The sequence below is a fragment of the Zalophus californianus genome, chromosome 10 (genome assembly GCF_009762305.2).
Source record: "Zalophus californianus isolate mZalCal1 chromosome 10, mZalCal1.pri.v2, whole genome shotgun sequence".
In the NCBI taxonomy this organism is placed as follows: Eukaryota; Metazoa; Chordata; class Mammalia; order Carnivora; family Otariidae; genus Zalophus; species Zalophus californianus.
In genome coordinates, this window is record NC_045604.1 from 95,154,020 (window position 1) to 95,177,395 (window position 23,376).

A 23,376-nucleotide genomic window follows, 5' to 3' on the forward strand; every position below is an offset into this window, starting at 1 on the left:
TTAACCACTCAGATTCCTCTGCACAGTATCCTAAAACTTACCCTGAAGATCAAGAGAAAGAAAAGAAAAACAAAAGCTGGCTTCCTCCCGACATTGGTTCTCCAGAGAACATGAGCTATTTCAGCAGTGGGGAAGAGAATTTCTATAGGGCAAACATCCTTCAAACCAGCCACAGGGGAATTTGTACCCAGTTCCTCAAAAACAGCTAGAAAAAAGAAGAAAATAGAAGAAATAAGTAGCAAGATGCTTTCTGTTTTTCTTTGGAGCGGTCATATGGGTTAGCTGCAAATTGCTTCCCAAAAATGAGTCAGATGGGAAGAGATGGCGTATGCGTTTGAGCCAACCTGTGTCATCCCAACAGCACAAAGTAGCCCCCAGCCCCCTTGGTAACATTTTGTCCTGGTTTGGACCCATTTTCACAGCCTGGTGCAGGCTTAGGAATGAGATACACCCAGGATCAAATCTCCACATGTCACTTCTTAGCTTGAAGTCACTTCTTAGCCTCTTACTGATGTTTCACTTCTCTGAGCCTTGTTTTCTCCATTTGTAAAATGGGAATAGTCTTGTTGCCTCACAGGGTTTGTGGGATAAAATGAGATCTGTAGGTGCCTAAAAAATGCAAGATCATAACAGTAGTGATGGTAGTTAACTTCTCTTGCTCTCTCTCTGAGCCTGCTGGGCATGACTTTGTTGAATTTTCTCTCCTGATTTCTTAAACATCTGCTGGAGAGAGACATCTGACCCTTTCATGAGCCCCTCTGGCTTGTGAGCAAGATGAAAACTCTCTTGAGAATGTCTCTTCTCATGTGCTCATTATGGCTGCCCTCTCCCCTTGGCCAGGCATCAACCGGCTTGACAGATGGGCAAAAAGAGGCATTCAGACAGCTGACGGGAGGTGCCGGAGGAACTGTCTTCTCAAGGGCATGGACACAGGGTCCTGCTCCCTGCAGCCCTGGAGCAGGAAGCTAGATTCAAATGAAATGGGGTCAGAGGAGTCTGGAGGGGGTTCCGAACTCAGACCCTTCCTGGGTCAGGCAGGCAGTGTGCCTGCATGAAGCGTGGGACCTTGGCGAGCCTCTGCCCTGGGCCCTCTCTGTCTTCTCTGTGAGCTGAGAGTTGGACCCTGAGGACCGCCGGGACCCCCCTGGGTCCACTTACACCACCCCTGCACCCCTCTGAGCCTTGGCGTGCACATCTGTGGGAAGCGGTCGCTCGCAGGCCCTGCCTGCCTCTCTCTCCTTGGTCATGACCGTGAAGCCTGGGGGGATGTCAGCCATCCGCAAGAGGCCATATCACCCAGTTGGCCCCAAATGTCTTCCTAGCGGGTGACCTTTGGTGATCAGAGGGCTCTGCCCTAAGGCCTGGCCCCCTCCCACCGCTTTCTCACTCGGCCGGGGAGGGGCCAGCGGCTGTGTGGGCGGGGCCTGCGGGGAGCTGATCACCACATCCTCCTCTTCCTCCCCACCCTGCACACGCGGCCGCGGGGCAGCCACACTCTGACAGACCCACTGGTGCCTCTCTGCCGAGTGACCCACGGGCTCGGGGTCCGACTGTTTGCCGGCTCCTCCCCGAGTGTGACCGACAGCCACACGGCCATCTGTCTGCCTGCCTGTCTGTGTCTCTGGGTGTCTGCCTGGCTGGCCATCTGCCGGTTGGCTTGACTTCCCCTGTCTGTCTGTCTGTCTGTCTGTCTGTCTGCCTGCCTGCCTGACCAGCCCTTGTCGCCGTGTGTCCCCTCCCTGGTACAGCCGATTGGTCCCTTACCCCAGCCTCTGCCTTCTGTCCACGTGTGGCCTCCCTGGGATGTGACCGACCATTGTCTTCCCCCCGCCCCCCTCCCCCCAGCTGGCTCCCTCTGTGTGGCCCGCCTGCCTGGAGCCCGGCTGCCATCCATCTGGGTGACAGGTCGTATGCTTGTCTGGTGGGTGACTGGGGCAGGCTGTGGGTCCCCACCCCCTAGCCCTGCCGTTTCCCTCTCTCATCCCCCACCCCCACGCTGAGCCTAGCTGCCGCCCCCTGGGAGCCCACTGGATTGCCCCGAGCACACAGAATGGATTTCTGAGGGAAAAGCTGGAACAGCAGGTAACTCGGCTCCAGCCACTGTTCTCCGTGGGAGAGACACCTTCTCTGCCTGAGGTGGGAGGACACCAAGGGGTTTCTCACCCTCAGCATAGCTGGGACAGTGAGACCAGCAGAGCTGGGGCTGGAGTCTCCTGTTCAGCCCAGCGCAGGATGACCTCGGGATCGTTCTGTCGGTCTGCAGGGGGCCTGGAGGCAGGGCCATGGCTGAGAGGACCCCCTGAGCTGTCTGTGGAAACCAGCCTCCAAAAGGCAGGGGGTGGGGAAGGAAACCTGATCCCAGACCAGACCCGATGCCTCAGTCACCGTGGTTCTGGGCAGCTGAGTAGGGCAGAGTGGGCAGGGGTGAGACGATGAGATGGTGTGGCACTTCTAGGGGGCCCAGTTTTGGGGGAAGGGGCAGAGATTTTGTGCTGGGTTCCGTGTGTTAGCTTTTTTATGTCATCTAACTCCTCAAAACGGGTTGGTGTACCCATTTCATGGAGAAAGAATGGGGGCCGACTCTGAGAGGTAGAGTGATCTTCCCAAGGTGACTCACCAGTGCGTAGTAGGGTGGGCAGGCGACTCGGAGGCTGGCCCTGTCCTCTACACTGTCTCTTCCTCATGAAAGCCCAGGGGATGGGCCCATGGAGGAGAGGGGGGCAAGGGGTCAGGGGGAGGCTGAGCCTGGAAGCATGGGTTGAATTTTGACGTGTGGAAAGGAAGGGAAGGAAGGAGCCGGCAGACACTTTCCCAGCAGAGCAGCTGGGTGAGTAAAAGCCTCCGGTGGGAACCTTGGACCCGTGGAAGGAATGGCCAGTGCTGCCCAGTGGGAGCAGCAGACCCAGGGCAGGGAGCATTAAAAAGTCAGGGGCTGCTCCTGGGAAGACATCTGCATTCCCCTGGGGGAAAGTGTGGGGGTTTTAGAAGCACATGGTGGAGTGGGGAAAACCTGGCGGGTTCAAAAGTCAGCCATGCGACTCCCTAGCTGGGGGGACGTGGGCAAGTCTCTGGGCTTCATCCAGCCTCATGGAGTCTCAGTTTTCTCATCTGTAAAATGGGGGTGAAGGCAGTTCCATCCTCATGGGGCTAGTTGTGACGATTGGAGGGCATAAAAATATGAAAGCTGGAGGCCTGCCCAGGAAGGCAGCTTGTAACCACAAGGAACCTGAAGCCCATGGCGAGAAGGGCCAGTCTCCAAGAGCAGAAGAGGGTGCAGGGACACATTCGAGAATCTGCAGTCCTGCCTCCCGCAGCCTCCATGGTTCTGGTCCTCCCCGCACCAGGGCTCAGCATGCTGCTGACACCTGAGGGTCTCCCACCATCCTTACAACATCAGCTGAGCCTGGGAGCCTCATTCAGCCCATTCACAGATGAGGAGATTGAGGATCCCAGATCACCTGTGGCCACAAGATGCAGAGCTGGGTTTGGACCCCCAGTCGGCTTGATGGCAGAGCCATACCTGCTGGTCAGGGTAGCATAAAAGCAAGACTCACTGTCTTGAGGGCCATTACCTGCTCCCCTGTGGTGGCCTCAGCAGAGTTCTACTCACTCCACACCTGGCAGGGTGTCTGGGTCCTCACCACTCCACAGGGGTGGGAACTAAGAGCCCTCATGTTGGGAGAACCAAATCCAGGGCCAGTAGAGGTGGGGTGAACAAGACAAAGGCTGAGCCCTGGGCTCCCACCTGCCCAGTGAGGGGTGGGGGTGGGGGTTGGAGACCATAAAGGGCTTGTGGGCAGTGGGTGGGGGCAGATGGAGGATGTGGAAGGGGGGAAGGGCACCAGAGACTTTGGGAGGCACCTCTTTTCTCTCCCTGGCGCCTGATAAATGAATGAATGAAAGGAATCCTTGATTCCAGGGAGGAGAGCCAGTGCCTTCGGAATCCCCACAAGCAGGAGCGATGGCTGGGAGGTTTCTGTGGTCGGGTGGGGGGCTTGGGACCCGGCGTACCAACACACGGCCGATGGCAATTTGGGGCTTTGGAGTCAGCCAGGATGGGATGGAGACCCAGCTCCACCCCATGGTACCTGTGTGACCTTGAATAAGCCACGCAATCTCCCTGAGCCTCACTTTCCCAGTCTGTAACATCCATTTCGGGTGTGTTGGGAGGTTTTATTCTACCCGTGTTTTTTGGGGCACCTGCTGTGCAGCAGGCACTGTCCCAGGTCCTGGGGATTCAGTGGCGCAGACAGACAGGGCCAGCGCCATGAGGAGGGGAAGGGGGCTTAGCCCTGGCTCACAAGAAATAGTAGCAATTACGGTTTACATGAAATGTTGTTGGTAACAGTCGTCTTGTTATTTGCCAAAACACAGGGCATGGTGTCTGGCTCACCCTACGCCCTCAGAAAATGATAGCTCATATGGTGATTCTGCTCTCTCTTTCACAGCTGGGGAAACTGAGGCTCAGAGAAGGGTAGGGTTTTCAGTGTCACCCAGGGAGTCTGTCACAAGAAGAGGGAAGGCAGCTGTGAAGACAGGAGGAAAAAACACTTCAAGGAGGAGGGTCTTCTGCCCCCCAGCCCCTTCCTCCCTGTCTTTGCCCTCTAGTACACGCTGAACTGTGGGGGCAGGCTGGGGGGAGCAGAGAGGGGGCCCCACCCCCCACCTCTGGCTCACAGGTGCCACCGCCCCCACTCCTTGCCCTGGCGCCTGGCCAAAGGGACTTTTTACGACAGCTCATATGCAAGATCTGAGTAAACCTGGAACTTCTGAAACATCCTGAGAATATTCCCCAGGGTGCAGGCAGGGGCCCCGCTGATGTCCCCCAGTGGCTGGGACACTTGCAGCCTGCTGGTCCCCCTCACCCAGCACCCAGGAAGGGTCCGGCCTCCCGAAATGTCCCCAGGGCAAGCACACCAACCTGGCTCCCTGCTCAGGCCCTGGTGCTTCCTCACTCTGTGTGACCGTAGGCAAGGCGCTGGGCCCCTCTGGGCTTCTCCTTTCCTCATCTGCCAAGAGGGCTTGAGCATGTAGATTGGGACCAAGGCCTGCAGAGCTTCTCAGTATGAATCCATAACACTCGGCCCACTTTGGCCAGGCTGGTGGGGGTCCTGCTGGGCGGGGGGAGGGGGAATAGAGGGCAGGCCGCCAGCCCTGTCCCAACCCCCCACCTCGGGGCCGGGGCCACAAGCATCCCTTCTTTCTCTGCCTTCCAACCAGCCCGTCCTGGTCCAGGGGAGAGGGGGCTGGAGGGAGGGGTGGCTAGAGGAGCAGAGAGGGGTTGCACAGTCTGGGCGAGGTTGCCCAGCACGGTGGAGATTGCAGGGCGGGTAGAGAATGCACAGGCAGGGGGCGGTTGCTGGGAGCGGGGCATGCTTATCGGCTAGGGGAGGTTGCACAGGCTGGAGAAATCCAGTAGGGAAGGCTTGTTCGGGCTAGGAGAGGCTTCATGGAAAAGAATCCCAGCCCAGCTGGGAGGAAGCAACATATAGACAGGTGTCACAGCCTGAGGTTGGGCTAGGACCTTCCCCTCATGTTCAGCTCCTACTGACTAAGCTATGACCCCAGGGTCCTGGCACACCCGACCTCAGACACCCACAACCCACTCCTTGTTACTGGGAAAATAAAAAACACGTGTAAGAAGCAAGTAATGTTCCCCACACACCTGCAGTGTGCCTGCCTCTCACCCCCTCGGCCAGGCCAGGGCACTGCCCCATTCTATAGGTGAGGAAAACTGAGACCCAAACAAAGGGAGAGATATGCCTAAGGGTCCACTATGGGTTAGTGACAGAGCCTCCTTTCTGGTCGAGGGCTACCAATCTGATTCTTCCTCAGCCTGAGCGCTCTGCTTGGCTAAGTTTCTGTGTGACCCTGGGGAACCCACCATCCCTCTCTGAAAGTTCCTTGTTATTAATCTGATAATAGCGGGCATGATTGCTCAGACCCTGGGAGCTGAGGGTGTTGGTTGGGGTGGAGGGAAGTTCCTGGGCACTGTGTGTGATGGAGTTGATGGGGAAACTGAGGTCTCTCGTGGGGGCTACATGCGGGCCTGCTCCATGTATGACTGGACACAGCACTTCTTTTTTTTTTTTAAGATCTTATTTATTTATGTATTTATTTTTTGAGAGAGAGAACAAGCAGTGGGGAGGGGCAGAGGGGGAGAGAGAGAGAGAAGCAAACTCCCTGCTGAGCAGGGAGCCCGATGTTGGTCTCAATTCCAGGACCCTGGGACCATGACCCGAGCCGAAGGCAGACGCTTAACCTACTGAGCCACCCAGGCGCCCCAGGACACAGCAATTCTTAGCCTTGTTTGTTCATTCGCCATTCCCCCAGCTACTTGTTGAGGACCTACAGTGCTCCAGGGCCCACTCCACACACTAGGGACACTTCCTTTTGTGAACAAAACTGACAAATTTCCCAGCCTCTGGGAGCTTATGCTCCTTGATGGAGACAGGTCATCAACAAAAACAGAAACACTTACTAAATTAATTCTAATGTCACAACTGCGAGGAAGGAAACAAAGAGATGTGTGGCCCAGAGAATCGCAGGGGACACGTGGTGATTGCCTCTTTGAGGAGGCGACATAGACGTCGAAACCAGGGGACGAGAAAGCAAAGAAGCACGAGGAAAAATGTTCTAGACCAAGGGAATGGCATGTGCAAAGGCCCTGCAGTGAAGGGAGAAAGATGGAGCCCTGGAACTTTTATCCTTATCAAGTAGGTCAAGATCCTCAGTGCACCAAATTTAAGAGAGAGGAGTCAAAAAGAATAACATCGACTTTTGGAGTGTATAGTTTGCATGGGTTTTAACGTTGAGGGTAGACTTCAAAATCCATTATGATCGAAAGCATTCCCTTTCATTTAGTCACTCATGTAACAGAAACTTTGAGCATCTACTGGGTGTCAGGTGCTGGTTAACCACTGGCGATTCAGCAGTAACCAAGAGACACAGAGTCCCCGCCTGGCCGTTGCTCAGAATGTTGCTGAAAACACCCTGAGCAGTGTGCTCTGGTGGAAGACTGGACCCCAGAGGAAGAGTGACTCATACTCTTTGGAGAGGTTGAAGACTGACAGAGGAGACGTCATTTGAACTGGATTTTGAAGACTGAGTGGGAGGCTGCAGTCTACCGCAGACCGTAGAGAGTTTTGGTGGCTGAAAGAGCACGTGCTAAGGTGTGGAAGCAGGGTGAATGGGGATGTTGGGGAAGCTATCAGGCATCTGGTATACCTGGAGTCCAGGATGGATACTGGGGGTCAGACGGAATGTTGGGGAGCAGATCCTGAAATGTCTTGAATGTCAGGCTAAGGAATTTGAGGTTTTCTCTGAAGGGCAACAGGGAGCCACAGAACGACCCAGCTGCAATGAGGACTGGGTTGGAGGTGCCCCAGCTGGATGCTGGAGAGATCAGGGAGGAGAACAGCAGGAGGGCAGGTGGGCAGAAGTCCCTGAAGACCAGGGATAAACGGAGCCCTTTCTTCTGGGTTCCCTTTCGGGAAGTCCCTCAGTCTTGACACTTCCCCTTCTGGCGACCTATTGCCTCCTGTTTCTGGCATGGCTGGGGAGTCCCTCTTCACCCACCTCATTTCTTCTTGGTCCCTGTGGGAAACGGGTCATTTTACTTTTACTGCACTCCAGCCTTACCTTTCACTTTCAAGCCCCAAGCCCTGCCCAAGCCCCACTGGAGATGATGATTGACCTGAGACATTCAGCAATCCTGTTCCTGAATCATGCGTGAGGGAAAGAAGACACGGGGGGTAATCAAAGCGTGAGTTCTTTCCAGTTTGGGGTGTTGTAAATGATGCTGTTGTGAACGTCTCTGCACACAGCTGCTTGTGTACAGATGTACATGTTTCTCTTCGATGCATAGCCTGGAAGTGGGATTCTGTTCAGCAGAAGTGTTTCAAAGTGGTCATATCAAATTGCATGCACACCAGAACACTGAGTAGAGATTGAGAGTTTGGGTTACTCTGCATCCTTTACGAGCACTGAATTGTCTGTCTTTTTCATTTTAGCCTTTCTGAGTTGATGTGTGGTGATATCACACAGAGAGTAAATTTGCATTTTCTTGATGAGTCATGTTTTAAGCACCTCTTACTATGCTTATTGGCCATTTGGATGTCTTCTTTGGTGAAATGTCTCTTTAAGGTTTTAGTCCATTTTTTCTTTTTTTTTTTAAAGATTTTATTTATTTATTTGACAGAGAGAGACAAAGCGAGAGAAGGAACACAAGCAGGGGGAGTGGGAGAGGGAGAAGCAGGCTTCCTGCTGAGCGGGGAGCCCGATGCGGGGCTTGATCCCAGGACCCTGAGATCATGACCTGAGCCGAAGGCAGATGCTTAACGACTGAGCCACCCAGGCGCCCCTGGTCCATTTTTTCAAAATTGAGTTTTGTGTTGTTTATTGTTTTGTAGGAGGTCTTTAGATATGCTGGATATATATATATATATGTTACATAGATCACAGATATGTATAAATTATATGTATAACATATATTTTATAATTTTATACATATTACATATATTATATACAACTATATAAAATACAAGGATTATATATAGTTATATAAAAGAAACATACAGATATAGATTTATAGAAACAGATATAATCTCTTCCCATTTCAGTTTCTTTTCCATTCTCTTAATGAAATCTTTTGGTGGACAAAAATTCTTAATTTTAATGAGGTTCAATCTATCAGTCTTTTTCTTTACAGCTCAAGCTTTCTGTGTACTGTTTAGGAAGTGTTGTCTGCCCTAAGGTCATGAAAATATTATTCTCTGTTTTCTTCTAGAAGCTTTATTGTTTTACCCCTGACATTAGGTCTACAAAATATCTGGTTTTTTTGTATGCATGATGTGAAGTGGCAGGTCAAGATTTATTTTTTCCCATATAAATATCCAATTAATCTACCATCATTTTTTTTAAATCATGCTTTCTCCATGACTTTGCAGTAGTGCCTTTGTTGAAAATCAAGTGACGATAAATGTGAGTCTATTTCTGACCTCAGTTCTTTTCCATTGGTCAGTTTATTTTTCCTTGCAACAATGCCATATTATTTGTCTAAACTCTTCTCAGTTCTTTGCATTTCTATATAAATTTTCACACTAGCTTGTCAATTTCCACCAAAGGAAATCTTGCTGGGGTTTTTCTTGAAACTTGAGATTTCGTTGAAACTTAAGTTCTATTTGGGGAGAACAGACATCTTTAAAATATGAAATTTTCTAATTCATGAACATGTATGTCCCTCTATTTATCTGTCTCTTTAAAAATTTATCTTACTAATATCTTGTAGGTTTCTGTGTAGAGGTCCCGAGTAGAGTTCATTAGAGTATTTGATTTTTTTATGCTAATGCAAATTGTATAATTTTTAAGTTTTCATGTTTGTTCTTGGTATATAGAAATAAAGTAGATTTTCTTCACACTTCACTAACTTTGTTAACACACTTTTTCAAGCTGGAGTTCCAGATATAGGAAGAAATAGCTGCCAAACCCAGGTCACTTCAACTGACCTCTAGTTGGGGACTTCCTACTTTTGCTTTTATAATGTTTGCCGACCCCTTCATCTGCTAATCTTATGAGTGCAAGGCAGAGCATCCCAGCCGGGGACTTTATAAACTAGTAAATATTTTTTCCCCTCTTAACAAGTTTTGCTGGGACAATACAGAACAGTACAGTATTGTTAAGTGTATGCGCATTGTTGTACAGCCGATCTCTGAAACTTTTTCACAACTGAAATTGCATACCCATTGAACAACTCCTCATTACCCACCTCCCTCCATCCCCCAAAAACCACCATTCTACTTTCTGTTTCTATGAGTTTGATGACTTCAGATATGTCATGTAAGTGGAATTGTACAGTATTTTTCTTTTAGTGATTGGCTTTTTTCACTTAGCATAAAATCCTCAAAGTTCATTCATGTTGTAGCCTTCTTTCTTTTTAAGGCTAAATAATCTTCCACTGTATGTATGTACCACATTTTCTTCATTCACTGGATGGTGAATTTAGGTTGCTTACACATCTCGACTGATGTGACTAAAGCTGCAATGAACATTGGTGTGCAAATACCTTTGAGATCTTGTTTTCAATTCTTTTGGATATCCACCCAGAAGTGTTATCCAGAAACTGCTGGATAACATGGTACTTCTCTTTAAATTTTTGAGGAACCTCCATACTGTCTCCCGTTGCGTTTGCACCATTTAATAACTCCACAAACAGTGCATAAGGGATACAGTTTTTCCACATTCTCGCCAATACAATATTCATCCTCATAGGTGTGAAGTAACAAATTGTGGTTTTGATTTGCATTTCCCTGATGATTAGTGATGTTGAGCATCTTTTCATACACCTGTTGGCCATTTTCTCAATCTTCTTTGGAGAAATATCTATTCAAGACCTTCACCTATTTTTCTTTTTATTTATTTATTTTTAATTTAAATTTAATTATTAATTAACATATTGTATATTACTAGTTTCAGGGGTAGAGTTTAGTGATTCATCAGTTGCATATAACACCCAGTGCTCATTACATCAAGTGCCCTCCTTAATGCCCATCACCCAGTTACCCCATCTCCCCCACCCACCTGCCCTCCATCAACACTCAGTTGGTTTCCTATAGTTAAGAGCTTCTTGTGGTTTGTCTCCCTCTCTGATTTCATCTTATTTTATTTTTTCCTCCCTTCCTCTATGTTCATCTGTTTTGTTTCTTAAATTCCACATGAGTGAGATCATATGATACTTGTCTTTCTCTGATTGACTTATTTTGCTTAGCATAATACCCTCTAGTTCCATCCACACCGTTGCAAATGGTAAGCGGTCCTTCTTTTTGCTGGCTGAGTAATATTCCATTGTGTGTGTGTGTGTGTGTGTGTGTGTGTGTATACCACATTTTCTTTATCCACTCATCTGTCGATGGACATCTGGGCCCTCCTTTACCCATTTTTCAATCAGGCTATTTGTTTTGTTACTGGATTGAAGGAGTTCGTCATATCTTCTGAATATATTCAATATATGATTTTCAAAGATTTTCTATTATTCTGTAGGTTGTCCTTTCACCCTATTGATTGTTTCCTGTGCTGTGCAAAGGATCTTAATGTAGCCCTGTTTGTCTACATTTGCTTTATTGTCTGTGCTTTTGGTGTCATATCCAAGAAAGAATTGCCAAGCCCAGTGTTCTGAAGTTTTCCCTTATGTTTTCTTCTGGAAATTTTATAGTTTCAAGTCTTACATTTAGGTCTTTAGTCCATTTTAAGTTAATTTTTGTGTGTGATGTAAGAGTCCATGCTCATTCTTTTGCATGTGCATATCCAGGTTTCCCAGCATCATCTGAAGAGACTGGCCTTCCTTCACTGATGATGTCTGCAAAGATTTACTTCTGGGCTCTCTATTTTGCTCCATTGGTCTCTATGCCTGTTTTTATGTTAATACCTACTTTGTCTGTCTTTACACCAAGATCTATATGTCTGTCTTTATGTCAATGCCTACATAAAATCCGTGATTTTATAGCTTGGTAATATGTTTTGAAATACTGTAGCTTGGTAATATGTTTTGAAATCAGGAAGTGTAAGGCCTGTAGCTTTGTTTCTCATTGTCAAAGATTGTTTTGGTTATTCAGAGTCCTTTGAGATTCCATATGAATATTAGGATTTTTTTTTCCTATTTCTGCAAAAAATGTCATTGGGATCCTGACAGAAACTGCACCGAATCTGTAGATTGCTTTGGACATTTTAATAATATTAAGTCTTCCAAGCCATGAACATGGGATGTCTTTCCATTTACTTGTGCCTTCTTTAATTTCTTTTAGCAATGTTTCATAGTTTTCAGAGTACAAGTCTTTCACTTCAAGTATTTTTTATTCTTTTTGATGCTATTATAAATATTATTTTAATTCCCTTTTGAATTGTTCATTGTTAATGTATAGAAATGCAACTGATTTTTGAGTGTTGGTTTTATATCATTCTACTTTGCTGAATTTGTTTATCAGCCCAATGGCTGTGTGTGTGTGTGTGTGTGTGTGTGTGTGTAATCTTTAGGGTTTTCTCTATATAAGGTCATGTCAGCTATGAACAGAAATAATTTTACGTCTTCCTGTCCAATTTGACTACCTTTTACTTATTTTTTGTATTGCCTAATTGCTTTGACTAGAGTTGTAGTGCTATGTTAGCTGGAAGTGGTGGGAGTGGGCATTTTTCCTTTGTTCCTGACCTTAAAGAAAAAGCTATCAGTTTTTTACCTTTGAGTAAGGGGTTAGCTGTGGGTTTCTATGTATGACCTTTATAGGGTTAAGGTAATTTCTTTCTATTTCTAGTTTGCTAAATGTCTTTATCATGAAAAGATGGTTAATTTTGTCAAATGCCTTTTCTGCATCAATTGAAATGATCGTGTGTGATTTTTGTCCTTTGCTAGTTAATGTGGTGTGTTTTTGGATAGTGAATCATTCTTGCATTCCAGGGACAAATCCCACTTGGTCATGGTGTATAATCATTTTAATGTGCTGTTCAATTCAGTTTGTTAGTATCTTGTCAAGGATTTTTACATCAGTATTCATCAGGGATATTAGTTTGGAGTTTTCTTTGTCTGGTTTTGGTATCAGGATAATCCTGCCCTCATAACATGAGTTTGGAAATGTTCTCTTATCTTCAGTTTTTTGGAAGAGTTTGAGAAGGATTGGCATTAATTCTTCTTTAAATGTTTGGTAGAATTCACCAGTGAAGTCATCTGGTCCTGGGCTTTTCTTTGTTGGGAGACTTGATTACTGAATCAATCTGCTCACTATTTATAGGTCTGTTCAGATTTTCTATTTCTTCATAATTCAGTTTTGGTAGGTTGTATGTTTTGAGGTATTTATTCATTTCTTCTACATTATTGAGTTTGTTGGGGTATAATTATTCAGAGCAGTCTCTTATAATCATTTTTTTTCTGTGACATCAGTTGTAACGTCTTCTCTTCCTTTTCCGACTTTGGCTATTTGAGTCTTCTCTTATTTTTTTAGTCTAGCTAAGAATTTGTCAATTTTGTTGATCCTCAGAAGCACAGTAGATTTTTATATTGGTCTCATATTCAGTGTCCTTGCTTAACAATTATTATTCTAATAGTTTGTTAAGTATCTGGACTATTCTAGGTGCTCAATCCTTATATCATTCCAATCCTTATAAATTTTCTAATCTTTATAAATTTATTTACTTTTCTTGCCTTATTGCATTGACTAAGACCTCCAGTACAAGACACTCTTGTCTTTTTCCTGCCCTCAGGGATATAGTGTTCAGTATTTTACGATTGTGGATAATGTTAGTTGTGCATGTTGTGTGCACCTGTGTGTGTGTGTGCGCTCTTTATCAGATCAAAGAAGAGTCTTTCTATTCCTGTTTTTCTGAGAGTGTTTTAAAAAATCATGAATGGGTATTATAATTCATTAAATGTGTTTTCTGGATCTATTAAATTATCATATAAATTTTCCTTTTTAATTTGTTTATGTGATGAAATAGATTACTGATTTTCAAATGCCAAGCTAACCCTGTATTCCTGAAATAAACCTCATGTGATAATGATGTCTATCTACTTTTGTATATATCATTACATTTGATTTATTATTTTGTTTAGTATTTTTGTATGTATATTAAGAGAAAGATTGACCTATAACTTTACTTTCTTTTAAAGTCAAGTTTTGATGCAAAGTTACATCTTTCATTCCAGTGTTTAGTTCACTTACATTTGATGTGTTTGGGATTAAGTCTACCATCTTGCTATTTGTTTTCCTTTTTCTATTCTTTATTCCTTTTTTCTTCTTTGTTTCATTTTTTAGAAGGATAAAGTTTTAAAAATTATTATTCTGTTTCCTATTATATATATTTTTATAATTCTTTTAGTGCTTATCTTGAAATTACAATGTGCATATTTGATCTTCTTTGAGTCTACCTTATATTGGTACTCTTAGAACTTCCCAGATAATACAGTGACCTTTAACTTTATTCATTCCTTCTTACCTTTGGGGTATCATGGTAATGTATTTTAATTTTGCATACAGTTTAAACTTCATAAGACATTATCATTATTATTTCAAACAATTATTATTCATTTATTTTTATAATATTCTCTATTGCTTTTTATTCCTTCTTACATTACCTTGCTTCCCATCTGGTGTTATTTTTCTTTTGCCCAAAAAACTCACTTTAATATATCTTTTGATGTAGTCTGCTAGTGACAAATTCTCTCAGCTTTTTTTGGGGGGGATCTGAAAAATATCTTTATTTTGCCTTTATTTAAAAATTGTAATTAAGATCTAATTCACACACCATACAATTCACTTTTTAAAAGTGGTTTTTAGTATATTCACAAAGTTGTGTGACCATCACCACTATTAACTGCAGAACATTTTCCTCACTCTAAAAACAAACAAACAAACAACCGTACCCACCATTTCCCCTCCTTGCAAAGCTCCAGTCCCTGACAACCACTAATCTCCTTTCTGTCTCTATGGATCTGCCTATTCTAGAAATTTCATATAAATGGAGTCATACAATATGTAGATTTTGTGTTTGGCTTCTTTATCTTAGCATAAATTTTCAAGATGCATCTGTGTTGAAGCCTATATCCGTATGCTTCACTCATCTGTATGGCTGAATAATATTCTGTTCTATGGATATTTTATGTTTTGTCCATTCAATTGGTGGACATTGGGGCTGCTTCCAGTTTGGAGCTATTATGAATAATGCTGCTATGAATATTCATGTATAGAGTTTTTTTTTCTTTAATGGACATATGTTTTCAGTTATTTTCACTATATACCTAGGAGTCAAATGGCTTTGTCATGTGGTAACACTATATTAACTTTCTGAGAAACTGCAAAACTATTTCCCTTAGCAAATGCATCATTTTACATTCACATCAGCAATGTATAAGGATTCCAGAACTCTACACCTTCACCCACTTTTTATTTTTATGTTTTTAAAATAGCCATCTAGTGGGTTTGATGTGATCTTTATCTGCATTTCCCTAATCAATATGATGATGAGCATCTTCTCATGTGTTTATTGGTCATTAGTATATCTTCTTTGGAGAAATTTTTATTCAAATATTTTGCACATTTAAAAATCAGGTTGACTTTAAATCTTGAGTTGTAAGAGTTCTTTATATATTCTAATACTAGACCTCTTACAAATATATAATTAAAATATTTTTTCTAATTCTGTATATTGCCTTTTTACTTTCTTGGTAGTGTCTTTTGATGCACAAAAGTTTTAAATTTTGAAATAGTCCAGTGGATTTATTTTTTCTTTGGTACTTGTGGTTTTGGTGTCATTTCTAAGAAACTACTGTGTGATACAGGTCACAAGGAGTTATATCTGTATTTTATTTTTAAAGTTTAATATTTCTACCGTTTACAGCCAGGTCTTTGATCCATTTTGAGTTAACTTTTGTATATGGTGTGAGATAGGAGTCCAATTCCATTCTGTTGCATGTGGATATCCACCAATCCAAATGGCATCCCAGCACCATTTGTTTTCAAGACTATTTTCCCCCCATCAAATTATCCTGGCACCATTGTCAAATTTCAATTTAACATAAATGTATAAATTTTGACTTTGAATTTGATTTCACTGATCTATATATAGGTTAGTATCACACTGTGTTGATTAGTATAGCTTTGTAGTAAAGCTTTGAAATGGAGAAGTCTGAGTCCTTCAACTTTGTTCTTCTTTTTCAAGGTTATTTTGTCTATTCTGGCCCCTTATATCTCCATAAGAGTTTTAGGATCAGCTTTTTAACTTCTGCAAAAGAGCCAGCTGGGCTTTTGATAGGGATCACTTTGAATCTGTAGATCATTTAGGGAAGACATCTTAACAATACTGAGTCTTCCAATCCATGAACATGGGATAGGCTTCCATTTATTTGGGCCTTCTGTCATTCTTCAGCAATGTTTAGTAGTTCTCAGTGTACATATCTTACCCTTTGTTAAGTTTCTATTTTATTCTTTTTGATATTATTGTAAATGAAATTTCTTTTTTTTAAAGCTGTTTTTAAAGATTTTATTTATTTATTTGACAGAGAGAGAGAGAGAGAGAGCACAAGCAGGGGGAGCGGCAAGCAGAGCAGGCAGAAGGAGAAGCAGTCTCCCCACTGAGCAAGGAGCTGGATGTGGGACTCGATCTCAGGACCCTGGGATCATGACCTGACCTGAAGGCAGACACTTAACCTACTGAGCCACCCAGGCATCCTGAAATTACTTTCTTAAATACATGTTCAGATTGTTCATTACTGTTGTACAGATATAATTGATTTTATATATTGATCATGTATCCTGCAACCTTGCTAAACTCACTTATTAGGCCTAATAGTTCTTGTTTGTTTGTTTGTTTTGTTTCATTTTGGCTTTTTGGTGTGGATTCTTTAGAATGTGATACAAGATCATATCATCTGCAAACAGAAATGCTTTACTTCTTCCCTTCCAATCAGAATGACTTTTATTTATTTTTCTTGCTGAATTGTCTTGGCTAGAACCTCCAGTACAGTGTTTAGTAGAAATTATGAGAGTGGACATCCTTGTCTTGTCTATGATCTTAGAGGAAAAGATTTCTGTTTTTCACCATTAGATATAATGTTAACTGTGGAATTTTAGTAGATCTGTTATTCCTATTGAGCTTGTCTTATTTTTTTGAGGGATATTTTTTCTGGATATAAAATTCTAAGTTGGCTTTTAAGTATATATATTTTTTTAATTTTTAAAATAGTTTTTCTATGATGTGTGTAGGTGTGTGGGTTGTTTGTTTGTTGTTATTGAATTTGTCCTACTCAAGGTTTGTAGGACTTCTTGAATCTGTGGATTAATGTCCTTTCCTAGTTTTGAAAAATTCTTAACCAACATTTCTATTATTGCTTCTGAGTTGTTCTCTCTCCTCTTTCTGTGTTCCAAATACATATATGTTGGACCTTTTCGCAATGTATATCTCTTTTGCTCTTTTCTGTATTTTAAACACTTTTTCCTTTGCATGCTTCAGTCTGAGTATTTTCTATCCCATCTCAGCAATCCTCTCTTCTAATGTTACTAATCTGTTGCTAAATCCATTCATTTCTTATAAATTTCAGTTATATCAATCTGAGTATTTTTTTAATTTTTTATTGTTATGTTAATCACCATATATTACATCATTAGTTTTTGATGTAGTGTTCCATGATTCATTGTTTGTGCATAACACCCAGTGCTCCATGCAGAATGTGCCCTCTTTAATACCCATCACCAGGCTAACCCATCCCCCTACCCTCCTCCCCTCTAAAACCCTCAGTTTGTTTTTCAGAGTCCATCGTCTCTCATGGTTCGTCTCCCCCTCTGACTTACTCCCCTTCATTCTTCCCCTCCTGCTATCTTCTTCTTTTTCGTTTTTCTTAACATATGTTGCATTATTTGTTTCAGAAGTACAGATCTCTGATTCAACAGTCTTGCACAATTCACAGTGCTCACCATAGCACATACCCTACCCAATGTCTATCACCCAGCTGCCCCATCCCTCCAACCCCCCACCACTCCAGCAACCCTCAGTTTGTTTCCTGAGATTAAGAATTCCTCATATCAGTGAGGTCATATGATACATGCCTTTCTCTGATTGACTTATTTCACTCAGCATAACACCCTCCAGTTCCATCCACATCGTTGCAAATGGCAAGATCTCATTCCTTTTGAATGGTTGCATAATATTCCATTGTGTATATATACCACCTCTTCTTTATCCATTCATCTGTCGATGGACATCGTGGCTCTTTCCACAGTTTGGCTATTGTGGACATTGCTGCTATAAACATTGGGGTCCACGTACCCCTTCGGATCCCTACATTTGTATCTTTGGGGTAAGTACCCAGTAATGCAATTGTTGGATCGTATGGTAGCTCTATTTTCAACTGTTTAAGGAACCTCCATACTGTTTTCCAGAGGGGTTGCACCAGCTTGCATTCCCACCAACAGTGTAGGAGGGTTCCCCTTTTTCCACATCCCCGCCAACACCTGTCGATTCCTGACTTGTTAATTGTAGGCATTCTGACTGGTGTGAGGTGGTATCTCATTGAGGTTTTGATTTGGATTTCCCTGATGCCGAGAGATGTTGAGCACTTTTTCATGTGTCTGTGGGCCATTTGGATGTCTTCTTTGGAAAAATGTCTGTTCATGTCTTCTGCCCATTTCTGGATTGGATTACTTGTTCTTTGGGTGTTGAGTTTGATAAGTTATTTATAGATTTTGGATACTAGCCCTTTATCTGATATGTCATTTGCAAATATTTTCTCCCATTCTGTCGGTTGTCTTTTGGTTTTGTGGACTGTTTCTGTTGCTGGGCAAAGCTTTTTATCTTGATGAAATCCCAACAGTTCATTTTTGCCCTTGCTTCCCTTGCCTTTGGCAACGTTTCTAGGAAGAAGTTGCTGCGGCTGAGGTCGAAGAGGTTGCTACCTGTGTTCTCCTTTAGGATTTTGATGGACTCCTGTCTCACGTTTAGGTCTTTCAACCATTTGGAGTCTATATTTGTGTGTGGTGTAAGGAAATGGTCCAGTTTCATTCTTCGGCACGTGGCTGTCCAATTTTCCCAACACCATTTGTTGAAGAGACTGTCTTTTTTCCATTGGACATTCTTTCCTGCTTTATCAAAGATGAGTTGACCATAGAGTTGAGGGTCCATTTCTGGGCTCTCTATTCTGTTCCATTGATCGATCTGTCTGTTTTTGTGCCAGTACCATACCGTCTTGATGATGACAGCTTTGTAATAGAGCTGGAAGTCTGGAATTGTGATGCCGCCAGCTTTGCTTTTCTTTTTCAATATTCCTCTGGCTATTCGGGGTCTCTTCTGGTTCCATACAAATTTTAGGATTATTTGTTCCATTTCTTTGAAAAAAGTGGATGGTATTTTGATGGAGATTGCATTGAATGTGTAGATTGCTCTAGGTAGCATTGACGTCTTCACAATGTTGGTTCTCCCAATCCACGAGCATGAACATTTTTCCATTTCTTTGTGTCTTCCTCAATTTCTTTCATGAGTATTTTATAGTTTTCTGAGTACAGATCCTTTGCCTCTTTGGTTAGATTTATTCCTAGATATCTTATGGTTTTGGGTGCAATTGTAAATGGGATCGACTCCTTGATTTGTCTCTCTTCTGTGTTGTTGTTGGTGTATAGGAATGCCACTGATTTCTGTGCATTGATTTTATATCCTGCCACTTTACTGAATTCCTGTACGAGTTCTAGCTGTTTTGGGGTGGAGTCTTTTGGGTTTTCCACATACAGTATCACATCATCTGCAAAGAGTGAGAATTTGACTTCCTCTTGGCCGATTTGGATGCCTTTGATTTCTTTTTGTTGTCTGATTGCTGTGGCTAGGACTTCTAATACTATGTTGAATAGCAGTGGTGATAGTGGACATCCCTGCCGCGTTCCTGACCTTAGGGGAAAAGCTCTCAGCTTTTCCCCATTGAGAATGATATTCGCTGTAGGTTTTTCATAGAAGGCTTTTATGATATTGAGGTATGTACCCTCTATCCCTATACTCTGAAGAGTTTTGATCAAGAAAGGATGCTGTACTTTGTCAAATGCTTTTTCTGCATCTATTGAGAGGATCATATGATTCTTGTTCTTTCTTTTGTTAATGTATTGTATCACGTTGATTGATTTGTGGATGTTGAACCAGCCTTGCAGCCCAGGGATAAATCCCACTTGGTCGTGGTGAATAATCCTTTTAATGTACTGTTGGACCCTATTGGCTAGTATTTTGGTGAGAATTTTTGCATCCATGTTCATCAAGGATATTGGTCTGTAATTCTCCTTTTTGATGGGGTCTTTGGTTTTGGGATCAAGGTAATGGTGGCCTCATAAAATGAGTTTGGAAGTTTTCCTTCCATTTCTATTTTTTGGAACAGTTTCAGGAGAATAGGTATTAATTCTTCTGTAAATGTTTGGTAGAATTCCCCTGGGAAACCATCTGGCCCTGGGCTTTTGTTTGTGGGGAGATTTTTGATGACTGCTTCCATTTCCTTAGTGGTTATAGGTCTGTTCAGGTTTTCTATTTCTTCCTGGTTCAATTTTGGTAGTTGATACATCTCTAGAAATGCATCCATTTCTTCCAGGTTATCTACTTTGCTGGCATAGAGTTGCTCATAATATGTTCTTATAATTGTTTGTATTTCTTTGGTGTTGGTTGTGATCTCTCCTCTTTCATTCATGATTTTGTTGATTTGGGTCATTTCTCTTTTCTTTTGGATAAGTCTGGCCAGGGGTTTATCAATCTTGTTAATTCTTTCAAAGAACCAGCTCCTAGTTTCGTTGATCTGTTCTTTCTACTGTTCTTTTGGTTTCTAGTTCATTGATTTCTGCTCTGATCTTTATGATTTCTCTTCACCTGCTGGGTTTAGGCTTGATTTGCTGTTTTTTCTCTAGCTCCTTTAGGGTAGGGTTAGGCTGTGTATTTGAGACCTTTCTTGTTTCTTGAGAAAGGCTTGTATTGCTATATACTTTCCTCTCAGGACTGCCTTTGCTGTATCCCAAAGATTTTGAACAGTTGTGTTTTCATTTCCATTGGTCTCCATGAATTTTTTTAATTCTTCTTTAATTTCCTGGTTGACCCATTCATTCTTTAGTAGGATGTTCTTTAGCCTCCATGTATTTGAGTTCTTTCTGACATTCCTCTTGTGATTGAGTTCTAGTTTCAATGCATTGTGGTCTGAAAATATGCAGGGAATGATCCCAATCTTTTGGTACTGGTTGAGACCTGATTTGTGACCTAGGATGTGATCAATTCTGGAGAATGTTCCATGGGCACTAGAGAAGAATGTGTATTCCGTTGCTTTGGGGTGGAATGTTCTGAATATGTCTGTGAAGTCCATTTGGTCCAGTGTGTCATTGAAAGTCTTTATTTCCTTGTTGATCTTTTCCTTAGATGATCTGTCCATTTCAGTCAGGGGGGTGTTAAAGTCCCCCACTATTATTGTATTGTTGTCAATGTGTTTGTTTGCTTTTTTTATTAATTGCCTTATATAATTGACCGCTCCCATGTTAGGGGCATAGATATTTACAATTGTTAGACCTTCTTGTTGGATAGACCCTTTAAGTAGGATATAGTGTCCTTCCTCATCTCTTATTACAGTCTTTGTTTTAAAATCTAGTTTGTCTGATATAAGGATTGCCACCCCAGCTTTCTTTTGGTGTCCATTAGCATGGTAAATGGTTTTCCACCCCCTCACTTTCAATCCGGGGGTGTCTTTGGGTCTAAAATGAGTGTCTTGCAGACAGCATATGGATGGGTCTTGTTTTTTAATCCAATTAGATAGCCTGTGTCTTTTGATTGGGGCATTTAGCCCATTTACATTCAGGGTAACTATTGAAAGATAGGAATTTAGTGCCATTGTATTGCCTGTAAGGTGACTGTTACTGTATGTTGTCTATGTTCCTTTCTGATCTTTGCTGCTTTTAGGCTCTCTCTTTGCTTAGAGGACCCCTTTCAATATTTCTTGGAGGGCTGGTTTCGTGTTTGCAAATTCCTTTAGTTTTTGTTTGTCCTGGAAGCTTTTTATCTCTCCATTTTCAATGACAGCCTAGCTGGATATAGTATTCTTGGCTGCATATTTTTCTCGTTTAGTGCTCTGAAGATATCTTGCCAGTCCTTTCTGGCCTGCCAGGTCTCTGTGGATAGGTCTGTTGCCAGTCTAATATTTCTACCATTGTAGGTTACATATCTATTCTCCCGGGCTGCTTTCAGGATTTTCTCTTCATCTCTGAGACTCGTAAGTTTTACTATTAGATGTCGGGGTGTTGACCTATTTTTATTGATTTTGAGAGGGGTTCTCTGTGCCTCCTGGATTTTGATGCCTGTTTCCTTCCTCACATTAGGGAAGTTCTCTGCTATAATTTGCTCCAATATACCTTCTGCCCCCCTCTCTCTTTCTTCTTCTTCTGGGATCCCAATTATTCTAATGTTGTTTCGTCTTATCGTATCGCTTATCTCTCGAATTCTGCCCTCGTGATCCAGTAGTTGTTTCTCTCTCTTTTTCTCAGCCTCTTTATTTTCCATCATTTGGTCTTCTATATCACTGATTCTCTCTTCTGCCTCATTTATCCTAGCAGTTAGTGCCCCCATTTTTGATTGCACCTCATTAATAGCCTTTTTGATTTCGACTTGGTTAGATTTTAGTTCTTTTATTTCTCCAGAAAGGGTTTCTCTAATAACTTCCACGCTTTTTTCAAGCCCAGCTAGTATCTTTAAAGTCATGATTCTGAACTCTAGGTCCGACATTGCACTAATGTCTGTATTGAGTAGGTCCCTGGCTGACGGTACTACCTCTTGTTCTTTTTGCTGAGGTGATTTTTTTCGTGTTGTCATTTTGTCCAGAGGAGAATAGATGAATGAGAGAAAAAATGCGAACAGGTTAACAACGTCCCAGCAAATATAGTGTATACAAATCAGAAAAGACCTGAAACCAGGGGAAAAGAAAGGGAAAGAAAGAAAAAAGAAAGAGGAAAAAAAAAAGAAAAAAAGATAAAAACAAAAACAGAACAATACAAAAAAGCAGAATATGATAAAAAATGATCAGACTAGTGCATAGATCAGTGCCACACACTAGATTTTGGGCGTATTTTGGTCTGTTAGAAAAAAGTGCCTTCTAAAATTTTAAAGGAAGAAAGACATATATGTACAAAATAAGGGTTGATACAATGAAGGGATGGAAGATGACTGTAAAGATGAAAATTATAAAAGATTTTATAAAAGGAATTGATAAGATAAGTTGTTTGAAAAAAGAAAGAAGAAGATTTAAGAAAAAAAAAGAAAAAAGGGAGAGAATGTGATCAGGCAGGAGACTAGAACAAAGCCATACACTAGTGATTTAGGGTATATTTTGATCTGTTAGAAGAAACTGTATCTCAAAATTTTAAAGAGAGAACAACTTATATATATATATATGCCAAAAATAAGGGTAACTACTATGAAGGGATAAAATATGACGCTAAAAATGAAAAATAAAAAATGTTTTTTTTCAGAAAGGGATTGATAAGATGTTGGTTGAAAAGGGGAAAAAGAAAAATTAAAAAAAAACAGTTAAAAAAATTAACTTTGATGAACTAATGAATCATGGTAAAAAAAAGCCATGAATTCTATGTGCAGTATTCCCCTAGCGCTGGAGTTCTCCCGTTCTCCTTGATCGGTAAACTTGGTCTTGGCTTGCTGGCTGTTCAAGCTGATCTTCTGGGGGAGGGGCCTGTTGCCGTGGTTTCCAAATGTCTTTGCCGGAGGCTGAATTGCCCTGCCCTTGTCGGTCTGGGCTGAGCAAGCTGCTCAGGTTTGCTCTCAGGAGCTTTTGTTCCCTGCAAGCTCTCGGTACAGCTTTGGAGGACGAGGGCGAAAATGGTGGCCTCCCAA

At 42.5% G+C, this 23,376-nt stretch overlaps 1 protein-coding gene across 2 annotated transcripts in view; it reads left to right on the forward strand.

Moving 5' to 3' along the window:
- Positions 1-1,477: 1,477 nt before the first annotated feature.
- Positions 1,478-23,376, forward strand: part of IL21R (interleukin 21 receptor) — a 43,441-nt gene continuing 21,542 nt past the window's right edge. Inside the window, exon 1 of one of the 2 annotated variants that reach the window (XM_027609778.2) lies at positions 1,478-2,082. Coding sequence is in view for 1 of the 2 variants with exons in the window: in XM_027609777.2 (XP_027465578.1) it covers positions 7,728-7,765 (38 nt within the window). In the remaining variant the exon portion in view is untranslated. Of the gene's footprint in view, positions 2,083-7,685; positions 7,766-23,376 lie in introns of those variants that run through there. The other variant, XM_027609777.2, reaches the window with a different exon arrangement.